Source organism: Aulonocara sp. 'chitande type north' Nkhata Bay, linkage group LG5, assembly GCF_057382095.1.
Source record: "Aulonocara sp. 'chitande type north' Nkhata Bay isolate Kocher_YH1m ecotype deep benthic linkage group LG5, A_spYH_male_GT1.1, whole genome shotgun sequence".
Taxonomy (NCBI): domain Eukaryota; kingdom Metazoa; phylum Chordata; class Actinopteri; order Cichliformes; family Cichlidae; genus Aulonocara; species Aulonocara sp. 'chitande type north' Nkhata Bay.
Window position 1 is genome coordinate 44710875 of NC_141348.1, and position 18694 is coordinate 44729568.

General features: G+C 46.3%; 1 protein-coding gene across 1 annotated transcript; it reads right to left on the minus strand.

The window, feature by feature from the left end:
• Window positions 1–16485: 16485 nt before the first annotated feature.
• On the minus strand, window positions 16486–18221 carry LOC147331448 (nuclear factor 7, brain-like). Its single transcript, XM_086294355.1, has one exon. It carries the CDS (start codon window positions 18070–18072, stop codon window positions 16735–16737), a length of 1338 nt encoding a protein of 445 aa, XP_086150481.1. The 5' UTR covers window positions 18073–18221; the 3' UTR covers window positions 16486–16734.
• Between the last annotated feature and the right edge of the window lie 473 nt (window positions 18222–18694).

Below are 18694 nucleotides of genomic sequence, written 5' to 3' on the forward strand. Positions count from 1 at the left end.
TGAATCCGATATAGTGTTTTTTAATCAACAAAACTGTTTTTTAAATATCTTGCTGCATTTTGTATAAGTTCATACTCAAGTTTAAAACAACAACTACACTAAAGCTATTCTGTTATACCTGTATGCAAAAAAATATTTCATAGTTCAGCAATACTGATCAATCTAATAAACTTAAACCTACACCATCCTCCCTATTCTGGTATTTTAAAGAGTACTTAGCATAAATATTAAGCAACCTAACTAATAGGGTTCCAACTCCCAGCAACAACAAAAATAAATAAATAAAAAATAGGGAACCACCCCTCACGCTCCACCTCATGATGCTTAATCAACGTAATCAACCTTAATTTGACACAGTGTGGAAAAAAAAATGCACAGAAATCAATTATTTTTCAAGAAATATTAAATAGATTCAACATCTTTCTTCAACAAAATTGCAGACTGCACAGATGGTACCTTCCCAAAGGAAAAAGTACTATAGCTTACTAGGGTATATATATTAGACTTAATAGTTACTATATACAGTAATGGACTTCTATTCATTTTACATCAAATTAAAACTTTGGCTGTCAGATAATTATTTATTAAAAGCTCGACATTTTAAATGAGAATAAGAAAGAAAAGTATGTCTTTGTGCCCCCTTTTCCCTGTTCATGCCCTATCGGCCCCCCTGGCTAAACTTTGCTAGATCCGCCCCTGCACAGTTACAGCCGTCAGCTACGTAGAAAAAGATCCTCGAGTAGAAAGTAATATTAAATACATTCTAACAACAGCTTATAGAGCTTAAACGTGCTGCTGTTGTTCAGCCGCTGGTTTCCTCTTTCTGGTGCAAAGTGGGCCAAAAGCAAACAAGAGAGACGGACTCGCGACAGAAAAGCCGATCAGCTGATCATTAAGCAGTTTCATGATTGAAGTAGCAGCCGGAGAGCGAGAGGCAGTCGCTCATTAAGCTTAACGCAGGAATGCTTTACAAACATTCAGAGATGGACTTACACACTTGCTTTACTTCTCTCGGGGATAACTTTGTCGGAGATGAAATGCCAGGTTGCTAGCGAAGCTCCACATGCTATCCAGACCACCGACAGGTCCCGCATGCCACAGCTGCTCTATCACGTGATGCATACTGCTCCGACGTGCTAACGTTCTGAGGCGAGTTACGGCGTGTTGCAAGTTTTGTGAGGTGCTTTCGTGATATTTAATGGATCGGATTACATTTTTTATTTTTCTCCGATATCCGATCCAGTAATTTAGGTCAGTATCGGACCGATACCGATACGTAATATCGGATCGGTCCATCTCTACATTAGTTTAAAACAAATCTAAAATTATTGCTAAATGTGGATCGGGGCGATCGTGGCTCAAGAGTTGGGAGTTCGTCTTGTAATCGGAAGGTTGCCGGTTCGAGCCCCGGCTCCGACAGTCTCGGTCGTTGTGTCCTTGGGCGAGACACTTCACCCGTTACCTACTGGTGGTGGTCAGAGGGCCCGGTGGCGCCAGTGTCCGGCAGCCTCGCCTCTGTCAGTGCGCCCCAGGGTGGTTGTGGCTACAATGTAGCTTTCCATCACCGATGGGTGGATGACTGGATATGTAAAACGCTTTATAAATACAGGCCATTTACCATTTATCCACTTTAATACGGAGAAGCTTCACACATGTACAGGTCTGAGCTGTGTGTGATGATTGATGAAGTTCCTTTGTTTTGATGGAAATGTTGAGCCTGATTCATAAACATTTATTCCAAAAGGAAAGAAAAGACTGAAGAGCAGCAGGAACATTTCTCCACACAGAGTGGGAGACGGATGTGTGGCCTGCAGGCAATGTTGGGTGTAATGCATTTCAAAGCCACCAGGTTACAAAGTTACTGTAATCACATTACATTTTTTAATAACGTAACATTTTACTGTGCTAAATTCAGTAATTACATTAAAGTTCATGTTACTGGTGTTACAAAGGTTGGTCAGCCGGGCGCATATAAAGAAAAACACAAACCGCCTCCATTTCTACAGTAGAATCACCATGACGACCACTCTACTTGGTTTTCAAAGTAGAAAATGTAAAAAATGATTATAAGCGTGTCCTCATTAGGACAGGGGTTTGTGTTGTGTGTGTGACTGTGGCTATAGGTTTATATTGTTAACCGGTGTTTATGTGAAAATGTATTAAGAGAGCCATGTAAAATGGGCTGTATTTGTAAAGCGCTTTACACTTTACGCAATCATTCACACACTGGTGATGGCAGCTACAGTGTAGCCACAGCCGCCCTGGGGCGCACTGACAGAGGCTGCCGGACACTGGCGCCACCACCAGTAGGCAACGGGGGAAGTGTCTCGCCCAAGGGCACAACAACTGAGACTGTCGGAGCCGGGGCTCGAACCAGCAACCTTCCCATTACAAGACGAACTCCCAACTCTTGAGCCACGATCGCCCCGCTGAGTAACGAGTAGAGCAACAAATTACTTTCTCCAGCGAGTAAGCAAACAGCTCTTCTGTTCCAGCTTAGACGGAAAAACCTCGATAATGCTTTAAAACTACACAGCAGCACAAAATCACCTAAACCAGTGTCCTGGCCTGTGTCCCTGTCAGAGGAAGTTCACAGAAGTATAAATAAAGTACGATAAAAGGCTTCAGCCTGAATCTGATGCACAGTCACACGCATCTTTTTTTCCTTTTGTGTTTTGTAAATATTATTAAATGTTATTCACTTGTAAATTTGAAGCCCCATGAAGCGACTGTTGTTGTGATTTGTGGCTATATGAATAAAACTGAACTGAATTGATGTGATTTTTAACCTCCTGTAATAAGCAATAGGCAGGTTAATAAAGCCGTGCTCTGTGATGCATCATGGACAAATAAACCCGACTCCTCCCTGATCGTACGATCCCGCAGCACCGGACAGTTCATTGGTTTCATTCAGTCCTTCCACCTGTGAGCTGCACCACAGCTCCTGTAACACTGACTGAGCCACAGCACAGAGCCCCACAGGGACCCCAGGCCGAGTGTGGACGGAGGGACGTGTGCTCGCGTTGACCAACAAGCCATCAATCAGCAGCTGATCTGACAAGAGGCCCCAAAGACCAGTGACTCAAAGCAGTGACCGCCGGGACCCCCGCGTGGTCCATCAGTGTCACCATCCTTCTGCCGGCCAAGCGAGACATCCGTCTCAATCATCCTCCACCAGCTCACTGGGAAAGTTCCCATGAGCCACAGAGAGGTGAGGTCGGGCTGGGGGTGGATTTAGCAGAGAGAGAGGAAAAAGAGTAGTGAGGAGAAAAGAAATAAGAAAAAGCTCTGACCTCCAGGGCTGAAAACTGCAGTTCCTCTAACGGCCTCTAGAGGCTCTAGATCAGATTCACCTCTGCACCAAAACACCAAAACAAAGACAGCCAGCATGAAATGAACGGTCAGAAATACTCAAGTATTTTATGCAGTGATGAAGTATTTGTACTCTGTTATCTCCATCTTTACACTAAATGCAGTTTAAAGTGAGTTTCTGAATCCCGGCTGCAGATGTTCTGACTGTACTGCATGTTATTAAAGACAATTTGTTAGGTACACCTGTCCATCTGCACATTGGCATAAATATATAATCAGCATCATGACAGCAGGTCAGAGCATTCAGTCATGCAGACATGATGAAGACCAGCTGCCAACGCTCAAACTGAGTGTCACAATGAATGACGGCGACTGTGGTTGTTGTTTCAGAAACGGCCGGTCTGCTGGGATTTTCCCACCAACCATCTCTGAGTTACAGAAAAGTCTAAAAACCAGGAAAATACCAGCAAGCAGCAGCTCTCATGTCAGGAGAGTAGATAAACTGCTTCGAGCTCATAGGAAGGTCAACAGGAACTCCAGTAATCACTTGTTACAACAAAGGTCTGCCGAAGAGCATCTCAGAGCCTTGAAGCAGATGGGCCACAGCAGCAGAAGAGCGCAGCGGTCAGCTGTCGAGGCTGCACTTCACACAGACTCAGCAAAACTGGACAACAGGAACTGGAAACAGCGCCTGGTCTGATGAGTCTTGATTTCTGCTGGAGCACAGTTTGGTAGGAGCTATATCGTTATATTAGTGACTGGCTGGAGGCTAAAAAACATGAGCCTGATCTGTGGAAACCATAGACGACATCATGGTGCCCTCATCCCTCTTTTTTAAAAACAGCCGTTTGGAAAAAGTATAGAGATTTCATGTAAACGCCATCATGACGAACTCAGGCGTCAAATGGGACGAACCATTTTCCTTGGGTTAATATTTGAGCTCAAACTTGCATCCATGCTTTTTGCAGAACACTAACATGAGAAGATAAGACGGATCTTATCTAAAGTCACGTGGCCCGACCGTAGCGCTGACTGAACCCATTAGCGTGCAGATATCTCGCGAGGTTGAGACACAGCAGCTGACAGATTCGCCGCCGCTCAGCGGTCTGTCGCAGACAAACAGCACGCAGACATTACAGTTTTTTCTGAATGCTTAAACCCTAACTGTGATTCCTGTAGCACAATCTCTAAAACTATTCAGACTTATAGCAAAACCACTCACTGAGTCTGCAAAACTAAAAGCACAAAAACTGCTTTGCATTCAGTTTGCAATTTTGTAACACACACTTTGCAAAACTGTAGGCACAATTCACTGCACAACACTCAATTACCAAATTTCCAACACACTCCTAGCAAAAGTATACACATGTATGGCTATCATTAACACTAATCTGCCAACTGTCTGGCACACTTTCACATGTGAAAACTTCTTTAGATAATTAGTTCACTTTGCAATCAGCCTAAGCACTATAATACAGGTAAGCTGTGTGTGCGGAGTACAATGGAGGGAGCAGAAAGAGTGAGAAGTAGAGGAGGCCGAGGAAGAGGACGTGGAGGTGAAGAAGTAGGATGAAGAGGACGACAAGGACGAGGAGGAGCAAGAGGAAGACGAGGAGGAGGGAGAGGAAGATGAGGAGGGGGGAGAGGAAGGGTAGGAAGAGTAAGAAATAGAATTGCTGATGACATCAGAGCTACAATAGTGGACCATGTCATCAACCGTGGAATGACCCTGAGGGAAGCTGGCCAACGGGTCCAGCCTAACTCGAGCCGCTACACTGTAGCAAGCACCATAAGGACATCTTGAAATGAGAATCGGTGAGTACAGTCACTTCACACAAAGATTTGTAGCACTGCCATATGCCAATGAGAAACACACCAATACCATTGATGTAAAAATACTGAAATTGTTACTTTACAGAATTGCTAGATGACCAGATGCTGGGGCAGAGGAAGCATGTTCACTGCAGACCAAGTAACCCATATAGTCATTATGGCGATTGCAAATAATCCTATACTTGGAAATAAACACTTGTGTTTGTTTTGATGTGTGTGAATAAACAGCAGTACTTGAAGTTTGGATCCCTCTATGCTTATGGATCTATGACAGAAGTATGAGCTCAAACTGACATAGCCTACCTTGTGCACAGAGAAAGCAAAAGCCAGATGTGTTTTGTATTCATACCATCAGTGTGCAGTTGGCGCATTGTGTGCTTAGTAGATGATGGCTTGTGTGTACTGTTTGATACGGAAACACCATTTTTACAAAGGTGTGAGGAGTTAATCTAGCTGTGTTTGCTTTTGCAAGAGAACTACAATGTTTTGATTATTGGGTGACAGGTTTTCTTATTTGTGTGAAGAGTTTTGCAAAATTAGCCAATAGTTACAAAAAATGTGCTTAAGCAATCAGAAGAAACTGTAATACTGAAACACAGTTGTCTTTTCTTCACACAGCAGCGGGGACGGTCACAGCATTATTCAGCATTTGATCCTGTGATCCATTTTTCATGATTTCATGTCTTTGAACAAACTCGAGCTGAGGTCGAAGCTCCTCCAGCTCCGCAGCATAAAACACAGTCACTCAGATGTCTGACAAAGCTGCAGACACTGTAACAGCTGTCTGGCGAGTAAGGAGCGGCTAGCAGGTCCAGCGGGCATGTGGTGTGGAGGTTAGCCGAATAACCCGAAGCCAGTCGGTTAAATCCAATAACAGACCTTTATTCACCGTCAGCAACGTTACACTTTATAAGCCAGGTCTCCTCGGCTGTACTCGTCCGAGCCTACATGCGCGGGGATTGGTATCGCCAGCGCCAGCTTGTCACAACAGTAAGGTGTTTTCTTGGAGAATGGAACATGAGCAGCATGGAATGGCTGCCGCTAACAACACACACCCACTAGGAGACCCCCATAGCTACTACAATAGTTGGGCAACCCCCCCTAGTGGTGCTATAACCCAAAAGGGTTGTTACATCACACAGAGTAAAGACACAGTTAAGACTTTAGTTGTAAATACATGCAAAATGAAAATAAAAAGGAAAGCCTCTGAAATGTGCATAAAAACAACAAAAACATCAAATCACTGACAGGATACAAGAAGAACCATCAGGACTGTGTTGGACTAAAATAAAGACTACACTCCACAGCAGAGTAAGCGCTTCCTGGTTTGATCCCCGAGCGTCTGTTTTATTTTTCGAACAAGCATCAACCTGCAAGAAGAAGCCCGGCTTACGATCAAAAGGCTGCAGTTCCTCTGGGGTCCAGCAGGGGCAGCAGTGAGTCAGTCCCAGTAAACTCGCATGTTAAAACTGTACAGCAGAAATAAGCACGTTTACAGGCTGATTGTTTGCATTGTTAGGGGCGTGGCCTCTTTGACTGCAGTCCCTGACCTGGACCTGAGGACCGGGTTTTAATGTTTAATGCAGAACGTTTGCTGGATTCAGCACGATCACACCTTTCCAGTAAATAAATCTACCTGCTGTAAGTAATTTTCTCAGTCTTCTGTCCAATTGGAGCAGAGGAAGATGCTGATGGAGAAGCTTGTCCATAATGCATGCTGCAGGTGAGCGCTGCTGTGATGCAGGTTAATTATTTATTTATCTGGTGTTGCTGAAAGTTTCATCTGTAAATCTGGCCCTGTTGTGCAGCTCCTAGAGGACCAGTTTCACAGGAACATCCTCTGTGAGCAGAGCTGCAGGGAACCTGATACACAACATGAAAAAGGAAGGCCGGCTTGCAGTGCAGTACACTTAAGCCAAGCTCTTTATGTACCCAGTTTGTGCTGACTCTGGGTTTGAGCAGGAGGCAGAGCGGGGAGAAACCTCGATGAAATATTTAGTGAATGTCTCAGAGAAAAAGGGAGCGAGTGCAGCGTGCAACAAAACGATTTATTTACGGTACGCGCCGACATTTAGAGAGGAAACACTGCAGGTGGAGACGTGTGAGGAGGAAACGATTAAACATTTACTGACACACCTTTGTGACAGTGTTTGCAGTGGCAGACGTTTACTAATCAGGACATTTTCACCATATTTTTCTTCATCCTTTTCCAGCGTGCCTTTGAGCAGCAGCAGCAAAAACAAACATCTGTGCTGCAGATAACCACACACAGCTGTAGGTGGAGCGCTGAGCACAGAGGGAGACTACAGGCTGTCTGAACATTTGTAAATCACAGTATTTACTCACTCATGTCTTCTTCTTTTAATTTCACCCTGAAGCTCTGAGATGAGCTTTAGGGTGCAGTGAGTGGGTGCAGTGCTCAGGCTGCACGCTCCTGCAGTGAGCGTGCAGCCTGAGCACGGATAACAATGACCTCATTTCATGAAGTATTCATTCAGCCCCCCATCCTCTGCACTTTAACTGTCCCGCACACTTTAAATCACTCATTAGCCTCAAACAGGGAAGCCCTGCCCACATTATTCCACAACTGTGACATCATCCATCCATCATCCAGCCATCCATCCATCATCCATCCATCCATCCATCCATCCATCATCCATCATCTGTCCATTCATTATCCTTCCATCCATCCATCCATCCATCATCCATCCATCCATCCATCATCCAGCCATCCATCCATCCATCATCCATCCATCCATCCATCCATCCATCATCCATCCATCATCCATCCATCCATCATCTGTCCATTCATTATCCTTCCATCCATCCATCCATCCATCATCCATCCATCATCCAGCCATCCATCCATCCATCATCCATCCATCCATCCATCCATCCATCCATCATCCATCCATCCATCCATCATCCAGCCATCCATCCATCCATCATCCATCCATCCATCCATCCATCATCCATCCATCCATCCATCCATCCATCCATTATTCATCCATTGAAGAGTTTCAGTCAGGTTTCAGAGCTCATCACAGCACAGAAACAGCTTTAGTGAAGGTTACAAATGATCTTCTTATGGCCTCTGACAGTGGACTCATCTCTGTGCTTGTCCTGCTAGACCTCAGTGCAGCGTTCGATACTGTCGACCATAATATCCTATTAGAGCGATTAGAACATGCTGTAGGTATTACAGGTACTGCACTGCAGTGGTTTGTATCATATCTATCTAATAGACTCCAGTTTGTGCATGTAAATGGAGAGTCCTCTTCACACACTGAGGTTAATTATGGAGTTCCACAGGGTTCAGTGCTAGGACCAATTCTGTTTACATTATACATGCTTCCCTTAGGCAGCATCATTAGAAGACATAGCATACATTTACACTGCTATGCTGATGACACCCAGCTCTATCTGTCCATGAAGCCAGATAACACACACCAATGAGTTAAGCTGCAGGAATGTCTTAAAGACATAAAGACCTGGATGGCCGCTAACTTTCTGCTTCTTAATTCAGATCAAACTGAGGTTATTGTACTCGGCCCTGAAAAGCCTAGAAATATGGTCTCTAAGCAGATTCTTACTCTGGATGGCATTACCTTGGCCTCCAGTAACACTGTGAGGAACCTTGGAGTCATGTTTGACCAGGACATGTCCTTCAACGCACATATTAAACAAATATGTAAGACTGCGTTCTTCCATTTGTGCAACATCTCTAAAGTTAGAAATATCCTGTCTCAGAGTGACGCTGAAAAACTAGTTCATGCATTTATTACTTCCAGGCTGGACGACTGTAATTCATTATTATCAGGAAGTCCTAAAAACTCCCTGAAAAGCCTTCAGCTGATCCAAAATGCTGCAGCAAGAGTCCTGACAGGGACTAGAAAGAGAGCAGATTTCTCCTGTTTTGGCTTCCTGGTAAATCCAGAATTCAAAATCCTGCTCCTCACATACAAGGTCTTAAATAATCAGGCCCCATCTTATCTTAATGACCTTGTAGTACCATATCACCCTATTAGAGCACTTGGCTCTCGCTCTGCAGGCCTACTTGTTGTTCCTAGAGTATTTAAAAGTAGAATGGGAGGCAGAGCCTTCAGTTTTCAGGCCCCTCTTCTGTGGAACCAGCTTCCAGTTTGGGTTCAGGAGACAGACACTATCTCTACTTTCAAGATTAGGCTTCAAACTTTCCTTTTTGCTAAAGCATATAGTTAGGGCTGGACCAGGTGACCCTGAATCCTCCCTTAGTTATGCTGCAATAGACGTAGGCTGCCGGGGGATTCCCATGATGCACTGAGTTTTTCCTTTCCAGTCACCTTTCTCACTCACTATGTGTTAACAGACCTCTCTGCATCGAATCATATCTGTTATTAACCTCTGTCTCTCTTCCACAGCATGTCTTTATCCTGTCTTCCTTCTCTCACCCCAACCAATCACAGCAGATGGCCCCGCCCCTCCCTGAGCCTGGTTCTGCCGGAGGTTTCTTCCTGTTAAAAGGGAGTTTTTCCTTCCCACTGTCGCCAAAGTGCTTGCTCATAGGGGGTCATATGATTGTTGGGTTTTCTCTGTATCTATGAAGCGCCTTGAGGCGACTTTTGTTGTGATTTGGCGCTATATAAATAAAATTGAATTGAATTGAATCCATCCATCATCCATCAGAAGTCACACTGCAGGTTGCCTGTTGTTTCTAGAGTATTTGAAAGTAGACTGGGAGGCTGAGCCTTCAACTTTCAGGCCCCTTATCATTACTGATTATTAATCTCTGGCTCGCTGTTTTCACCCCAGTCGGTCACTGGTTCTGCTGGAGGTTTTTTCTTCCCATTGTCACCAACTGTGTTTGCTTATAGGGGTTCATATAATTGCTGGGGTTTTCTGTTGTCTCTGTATTATTGTAGGGTCTTTACAATATTAACTCTTTAAGGTTCGTGTTTCACCCACTCCAACAGCATGTCTGTGACACAGACAGATAATCAAAGATACCATACTGTACTCATCTTAAATCATTACTTATAAAAACACAAAGATACTGCTGATGTCTTGATGTCACAGGTAGATTCACAGGTTTGTACTTACCTCATCAGGTATCTTCAGGGTTAACGTCCTCTGCTGTGAAGCTGGGTCATTTCTGTACTTGTGAACCTGACCTGCTCCAGAGCTGGTTTTCCTGATGGTCTCAGATGCAGCTTCAGACCCTTATTTAGTTTTTTCTGAAACCTCCAAATAATTTTATATCTGTATGAACAGCTACACTGCACCTGCTGACCACTTTTTGTTCTTCACCCTCAGAGTTAAACTTCACAGAGGCTGAAAGAACAAAACCTGAAACCAGGGGTGTCTAACTCCAGGCCTCCAGGGCCGTGTCCTGCAGGATTTAGACATGTCCTTGATCCAACACAGCTGATCTAAATGGCTGAATGACCTCCTCAACATGTCTTGAAGTTCTCCAGAGGCCTGGGAATGAACTAATCATGTGATTCAGGTGTGCTGACCCAGGGTGAGATCTAAAACCTGCAGGACACCGGCCCTCGAGGCCTGGAGTTGGACACCCCTGCCTTAAACTGTCTTCAAACATTCATTTAATGAAGCATTTGATTATAACCCATCAGATTCTCCGTGATGACATCCCTGAGAGATCAATAAATCTGCTCCATCTCGCAGTCACATTTTTATTCTCCTGTTTCTGTCAGGCTAAACTTTATTACTACAGCAGCTCTTTCCCAGTCTTACTGACCAAAGTGCTTAAAGCACGCACACACTCACAGCGCTGTCTGCAGCAGCTGTTACTTTCAGTCGTATAACATTAACCTCTTCGTATATTCTCTATACTGTCAGTGAGCAGAAACGGCTTCGGCTCAGCGGAGAGATAAAACAACGATTTCCACCTGCTTCCTAAAATCCAATAAATCCAGCATGAGTAACAACACGTACTCCTCTCTGCTACTAATTCTCTGCTGCTTGCTTCTGCCCCAATCAGAATGGAGGGTGCTGTAAAGCGGCTTGTGGTACAGGGGCGGATCTAGAAGGGTGGCATGGGGTGGCAAGTGCCACCCTAGTTTTACATATGACAGTGTTCAAGTAAGATAGCATTAACAGTTTGAGCGTAGTTACAGTCAACAGTCTCTATTTCAGCCCATATTGAAGGTTCGGACTTCAAAGGATGATTTTAAATTTTAATTACAGTTCAGTAAATCCAGAGTTATGATTAAAAGAATATATAAGCCATGCTTTTCTCTAAATACTGCGAGCGAGTTTTTAGATGTGGGAACATTGTGACGTTTCGTGTGGAGTGTGTAGTTGCTGTTTTGTTTTGTGTGTCAGTGAGGGCACTAATGAATGTCACAAAGGCACGTTGCAACGTAAACACAGTCACCAGGTAGAAAACCAGCGCAGTGATACAGCTGCTGCTGTCAGGCCTGCAGCTTTCTGCCTGTGCTGCTCTGTTTTATGTTTTTACTGACACACATCATTTGTGAATCTTATTGCGACACCTGATTGTTCTCTCATTTTAGTTTTAGTAATATTATTAAATGGTTGTACAAAATAAAAAACAGCAGGTGTATTGGCTGCATTTTTAGATAAATAGTTGTTTATGTTTACAAAATGTGTGCATAAGCTTATACAATTTATATTTGCATTTCAAGTTATAAAAATAATTTACTCAACATGTCTGTGGGTTTTTTTTACAGTAAAAAACTACAACTAGGATTTTAAGTGTTTTGTGTGAGTTCAGATCAGTAACATTAATACAGTTTGTCAATGAAAGAACAGCTAAATTCAGACACGACTGAAACCGAGCAGGAAAAGCAAAATGCACCAGTTTGAATGTGAAACACAAACGTAAAATGAGCAGTTGTGAATCCAACAAATCATGAAAAACGAGGTTTACATTTTTGTTCATGACAGTGCAGATTTCTGACATGTTGTGTAATCTAAGAACGTAACAATTTGATGATTCACTAACAAACAACAGTGAAACTTCAGTTAGTGTTTGTAAATGAAGCGCCAGTGTTGTGCAGCTTTCTGGGTTTTATATTTATTGGGCGACATATTTATTTATTATACAGGCTGTACAGTACAGAAGAGCAAAACTCATGTTTTATGTAACTAAAGTGTGTAATTCTGTGGGCTACAGACAATAATCAAGTTATGGACCATATTTATATGAAAAGCATGTAAACTTACTGCATTTGAATCATTTTAACCACATGTAACCACCTGCATGTGTTTGAAAAAAAAAGGCTTGGGTTTTGCCTCCCCATCTGATTTCTTTGCCACCCTGTCGCTGCGTCACAGAACAGGAGCTCGCTGCAACAGAAACCTGTAAAACATCTCAGATTGGAGCTGCACCTGCTGCCCCGCGCAGGGCAGGAAACACGTGGACTCCACAGTTCATGAACACTTCCCTGCTATCCAGAAATAAGCCGAATAACCTGGAACGCTGCACCCGGACAAACGTCAGCTGACTGACGGTCCTGCACGGGGTCAGCTGATGCGACGGTCAGACTCGTTTCTTCCTGCAGGACTTTTTCACGTTAAAGAGTAAAAGGTGTCCCAAACTTGCTCTCGGAGTGCTGACGTGGCGTCTCCGTCCTCTCTGTCCTCTTTTGCTCTTTGCTGGTTTTTCATGCTTTTCCTCTGAAGTCTGTGTGTGGGTGGGAGAGATGAGTTGTTTGTGTCGTGCTCCTTTAAATCAAAGGCGAGGGGACGGCTGTGCTTTTATCATATTTCACGCCGACCTCACTTATCTTCCTCGCCGTTGTTTAAGGCACGTCATTGCAGATATATCAGCCTCCGCCTGACTGCTACAGCACGGACACACACACACACACACACTGTATGTGAAGCCTTTATGAGTCCCAACATGACAGGATGACAGTGTGTTAAAATGTGGAACCAGAATCGCAGCGTGTTAACATTTCCTTTGGAAATGCCAAGGTCTTCCATTTTCCTCAGCGTGCAGTGAGCGGCGCTCAGGCCTGCAGATCACAAAGACTTTAATTTGTTTTTCTGACAGCAGCCTGAAGGTTACAGTGATGAGCTTCTGACCTGAAGACTCCCACTGATGCTAATTCCACCCAGCGTCCTTGAAAACAAAACCGCAGGCGCAGAACGAGCTGAGACCAGAACACTTTTCATGTGAGCGAAGTTTGTGTTTGTCAGTTTGATTTTCCTGTTTCAGGTGTTTGTCTGTTTGAGGCTGTTTATCTGGACCCAGGCTCAGAGCAGACGCTCCAATAGAAACACTTCTGCGCCTGATCACATCCATCAGGTCCTCCTCAGATTCAGATTAAACTTATTTGAAGCATATTTTTCATCTCATCTAAAGTTGGGTTTTATTCAGTGATAAAATATTTTTACAGAGACAGCCCAACACTGAGCTGGTGTGTGAGAGATACCAGCTCAGGCTCTGGAGCCATAATTATAATTATAGCTGTAATTACTGAGAAGCAGCTCGAACGTGAACGTCAGCTCGGTGTGAGACCTCATCAGTGTTTCCTGACCTCAGCCTGGTAAATGCAGCAGTAACAGCTTCACGCTGAAGCTCAGGAGCAACTCGGAGCTTCTGATCTCGCCCAGATTACTTGGACCTGTAGCGCGGAGGAGGCGGGATCAAACCACAGCGTTTCTGTGGCTGAATTTCAGGTTTCCAGCAGAAATCTCGTGCACTAACAGTCAGTCGAAAGCAAGTGGCCCAGAGTAAAGATGCCTTTGTTCTCTTTATTCCACAGAACGAGTTTCACATCCAGGCTGTGAGGAACCGCCGAGCCGTGTGGGCGGGTCTCTGAGTGGCTGTTGGGAAGTCTGGAGTCCTAAATAAAGTTTCACCATCTCAAAAATCCAAGTTTCAGCTGTTTACAACTTTTTCACTTATAAGGTTTCGACTAATACAGTCATGAATAATAATGATAGTAAAACGTGAATATTTACTGCCGTGTATGTGACTTCCTGCTGCTGGTGCACGAGGACAAGATCTGCTCAGGTGAGTCGTAGCTAACGCAGCGTGCAGACGTTGGTGAATCTGTCTGAAGACTCAGCAGCAACGTTTGCAGAAGCTTCACCTTAAAAGCAAAAAAGGAAAAGAGGAACGTCTCTGCGGTGTGAGCGCCGTCTGTTCAGCGACGGCGACCCATCACACGTGTCCCGCCCTGGTCAAGTGACGACAGCTCGCAGCGATGAGTCTGTCTGCCGTCTGGTTCAGCCTCAACAGCTCCAAACAGGAACGACCTGAGACCTGGAAATTCTGTCCACAGTAATAATCAAAGATTATTCAAAGTTGCCGGCAGCAGGTCTGACTCACGGCCAGCAGCGTACCTGTGCAGGTGTACTGAGAGCTTACTGCCCTAATCTTTTACTACCACCAGTATGATTTGTATTTTAAAGACTAAACGCGAGTTTTACTCACACAGCTGTGTGTTCGGTCTGAGGGTGGGACTCTGGTTTTGAAGCGCTGCATGTGAGCGGGCAGTAAACGTGGGTCTTCCTGTGTTCGCAGTTCATCAGACTGCTGGACTTCACCTCTGACTGATAACTGTGAGAAAACGACCCACGCAGGTGAAACTACATCTCTGAAGTGAATCCAATCAACAAAAGGCAGCTTTCATCCGACGCTCGAGGCCTCCCGAGGCTTTCATCCAAACCAAACGCCCACAACGACTCACGCGGGCCTTTGTCTCTGCACTGAATCACACGAGCTGTGTTTGCTGAGGTTAGCTCTCTGCGGGATGAGCGATTGGTAGCAGTGAACTGGTGCCGTCACTCTGCACAGAAACATGACTCGTGCATGTGGCCGAGGGGGTCGTCTGCTAGAGCGCGAGCACAGGTCCAGGGAACAAGATGTGCTTCCCTGTGGTCCGTCAGAGGGGTTTGCATGAAGTGTGATTACAGTCTGAGCCTAGACGTGACCGCATCATGGTGCTCAAAGCGAACACGTCTGGAGTGAAATAAGTTTATTTCTAAAGAACATCCGACTCCTAATTACCCAAACGCCGTCTGACGGCAGCTGATCCCTGATCCTCGGGCCGACGACCTGAGGGAGGGGCTGGAAGAGCAGGTCAGTTAAAGCTCTGGGAGCTTTGCTGCATCTAACGAGCTGCTGACCAGGAGGAGGAGCCTGCTCGGGGTCAGAGGTCAGACAGGGTCTCTGAGTCACAGGGAAACGGGAGCTGGAGCGACCGACAGCAGGAGGCAGCAGGAGACGGGCCGAGCGCTGCGGCACAGAAACGTCCTCGGGCGTGAGAGCAGCTGAAATATTCCAGGAGCCAATCACAGCTCTCTACCGAGGCTTCAACGGGCCGGGCACCAAACGCTCCGGGGCGCCGGGCTGGGACCGGAGGAGCTCAGAGGAACCTGTCCAGGTGTTCTGACGAGGACGTGGTCACGGCATCAAAGTGGGCGTTGTTTAATGCAGTAACCCTTCTGACACCGAAGTTCCGTCTCCCCGCCACGCTCGTGTGTTCGGCTCGTCGTGCATCATAGTGCGCTCGCTGTGCTGACAGCTCATCATCGGGCTTCAGCGGCGTGCTCCACGGTTGGTCTGTAAATCAGAGTCAGGCAGAACTAAAGCGACTTCCTGCCTGCGCGTCTACTAAAGGCCTCAGGAACATGCTGGCTGCTCGCCGTCGAGTCCTCTGAGGCACTTCTTCATCTCTGCTGCTGTTCAACAAACACAAATGAGTCCCAGTGTTGGTTTTCCATCACCGCACAGCTCCCGAGGCACTCCGCCATCTTTCCTTCATGACTCATTGAGGTGGCTGGAGAGCTGTATTTCCTGCGGCAGCAGAGAAAGCCGTTTGTCACACCTTCGCTGGAGGAGAAACTGCAGGAAAGAAGAACGTCAGGAAGTAAGCGATTGCCACCTTGATCCCAGCTGCCCACCAATCTTGGCCTCACCTCTCCGAAAAGCTGCCTGAGATTATTACGTGTCAGGTCCTTGCACAGGAAAGCTCTTAGTACCTGCCAGGAAGGGCGGAGAAAGAAACACAGGTCGGAGGTGAGTGCAGCTTGGAGCGAGCTGCCTGCAGCTGTGACGGCTGCTGACTGTGGATTTGACTCTGAGAAGCACCGTCTCAGATTTCAAATGTCTTATTTGAATGAGTCGCCATGTTCGTGTGGTGGAGATAGGTGTGCCCTGTGACAGCAGCTCATGTCAGCGCCTCCCACGGGGGCGGGGTCAGGCCAAGAGCGAGCCGTAACACGAGAGTCGCACAGAGGAGGAGGGGCCTCTGAATGAGCCCTCTGAGCCCTCCACCCTCAGGTGCCGTGTCAGGTGAGGCCAAGGCTCTGTGTGTGTGTGTGTGTGTGTGTGTGTGTGTGTGTGTGTGTGTGTGTGTGTGTGTGTGTGTGTGTGCAGTGTCAGCTGTCTGAGAACAAGTGAAGAGGTCAGAGGTCACATTAGCTGAGCTCTTTTATTTACAGTCTGTGGACAGAGGCTGCTGAGAGGACGGTTCAGGTGAACAGTGACAGATGAGCTGCTGATCCACACACAGGCTTATACACAGCAACATGAGTTAATACGAGAACAAACCTGTCCAGCAGACACACACTCCTCCCTCCGGGCTCAGACGGGGTCACGTGTCGTTTGGTTTAATAGCTCCGATCCACCGACAGCTTCACGGGAAGAGTCTTCACTGGGACTTTATCCCCGATGCTGATGAAGGGAAACATCCTGTCCGTGAAAGTGTGTGTGAAGGTGTGTATGTGTGTGTCAGTGTCAGCGTCAGAGAACGACAGCTGTCCTCCGTCCCAGTCCAGACTCGCTCGGATCCTCTGGAGCTTCTTCTGCAGCTGCAGGACGGTGGGGGCAGCAGATCCTGAGCGAGCTGAGTATTCACCTTGATTGAATCCTATTCCACCAAATCCAGAGCGTATGGGTCCCTTCCTCCGGACGGACTCCGCTAACACGCCCAGTCCCCAGTGTCCGCAGTCTCCAACCTCCACCACCCAGCTGTGGGCCCCTGAGGTGAAGCCCTGAGAGCTCAGGACGAAGCAGAGATGATCAAACCTCTCTGGATTATCGGGGAGCTGCTGCAGCCCACCCACCCTCACGCTGCTCAGATCCTCGGACAGGGTCAGTTCAGGGTTTGCAGTGTTTGGGTTCAGGATCAGAGGAGTGTAGGAGACCATATACTTCATGTTGTTCCAGATGCTGAAGGTCAGGTTGCCCAGGTGTTTGGCCTGGTCTATCAGAGCTCCCGGGGGCAGCTGTGGATCATCCAGCAGGGGGCAGCGCTGGGCTCTTTCCACCACAGCCTTGTAGTTGTGCAGGAATGAGACGTCTTCAGCTCTCAGCTCCTCCTCTGTGGCTCTGATTGTGTCTGAAAGAGCTGCTATCTCTCTGCTCAGAGCCTCCATCTTCTCCTTCATCATCCAGCTCTTCTGCTCCTCTTCCTCCCACAGCACGGTCAGCCTGGCCTCCTCTTCCTCTGCTAGAAACTGGTGAAGCTTCTTAAACTGCTCCCTAATCTTCCTCTCTGTGCGTCGGGCCTGGGCCTTAATGTGTCCTGCTGTTTGATCAAAGTTCACCTGGACTTCTTCACAGACCTTTAACTTCTGCTTTAAAGCTTCCACAGTTTCCTGAAGGTCATTCTTGTGTTGTTGTGCAGCTTTATCGATGGGCTTGAACGTGTGGTCGCTGTGCTTCGTCTGCTCGTTGTCAGAGTGCAGACTGCAGAGATCCTCTGAAGCTCTCTGATCTCTCCTCTCTACAAACGACTCACACAGGTTCTTCAGCACCAGACTAACCGGTGGATCCACCCTCGAAGATCTTTTCTGACACATCGGACACTCCTGTGTTGGCTTCTCTCTCCACCATCTCCTCAGACAGTCTTTACAGAAGCTGTGGCTGCACGACAGAAGAACGGGATCTCTGAAGATGTCGCGACAGATCGGACAGCACAGATCCTCCTCTGATCTGGAAGCCATGGAGTCTCCGAGTGAGGCTGGAAGCAGCAGACAGGAAGTACAGTCAGTCCTGGTTCCCCTCCCTCCTCTGCTGCTGAATGAATGCCTTTATTGTCACTGCATGAGACACAAACCACAGAACCTGTTCTCCATGTGGCACGAAGCTGCACGACACAAGCTACTGATAAATGGAAATCCCCGTGAGCCTTCACTGTGGAGCATCAGCAGCTGAAGCTCAGTCTGTCCGTCTGTGTCTTTGGTTAGAATAACAACCTGCTTTCTGTTTTACGGCAGGCGAGACAGGTGAGGGCGGAGCTCTGTGAGATCACATGAATGCTTCTGTTACCTGCAGGTCAGGTTTCTTTCATTCCACAGTTATCAGAGTGGAAAATCTGCAGCAGCGGTGTGGTGATCACTGACGTGTGTTCAGCGTCTCGTTTCCACCAACGTTTCGTTTAAAGATGCGGTTTATGTAACGTGTGATTTGAGTACTTGGTGATTTAATTCAGGCCTTTTTGCAGGAAACACTTTGTCTGTATTCTCAGGATTTACTGCATCAGCAGATTTAAAGAACAGGGTTTGTTGTATTTTTGGAGATTTTCAAAAGACGGTCAGGCTCTCTCATGTTATTTTAGTAAAAGTA

Bases quoted from the DNA above. Each gene is read 5' to 3' on its own strand.
- LOC147331448 (XM_086294355.1), bottom strand. From the start codon at position 18,072: ATGGCTTCCAGATCAGAGGAGGATCTGTGCTGTCCGATCTGTCGCGAC.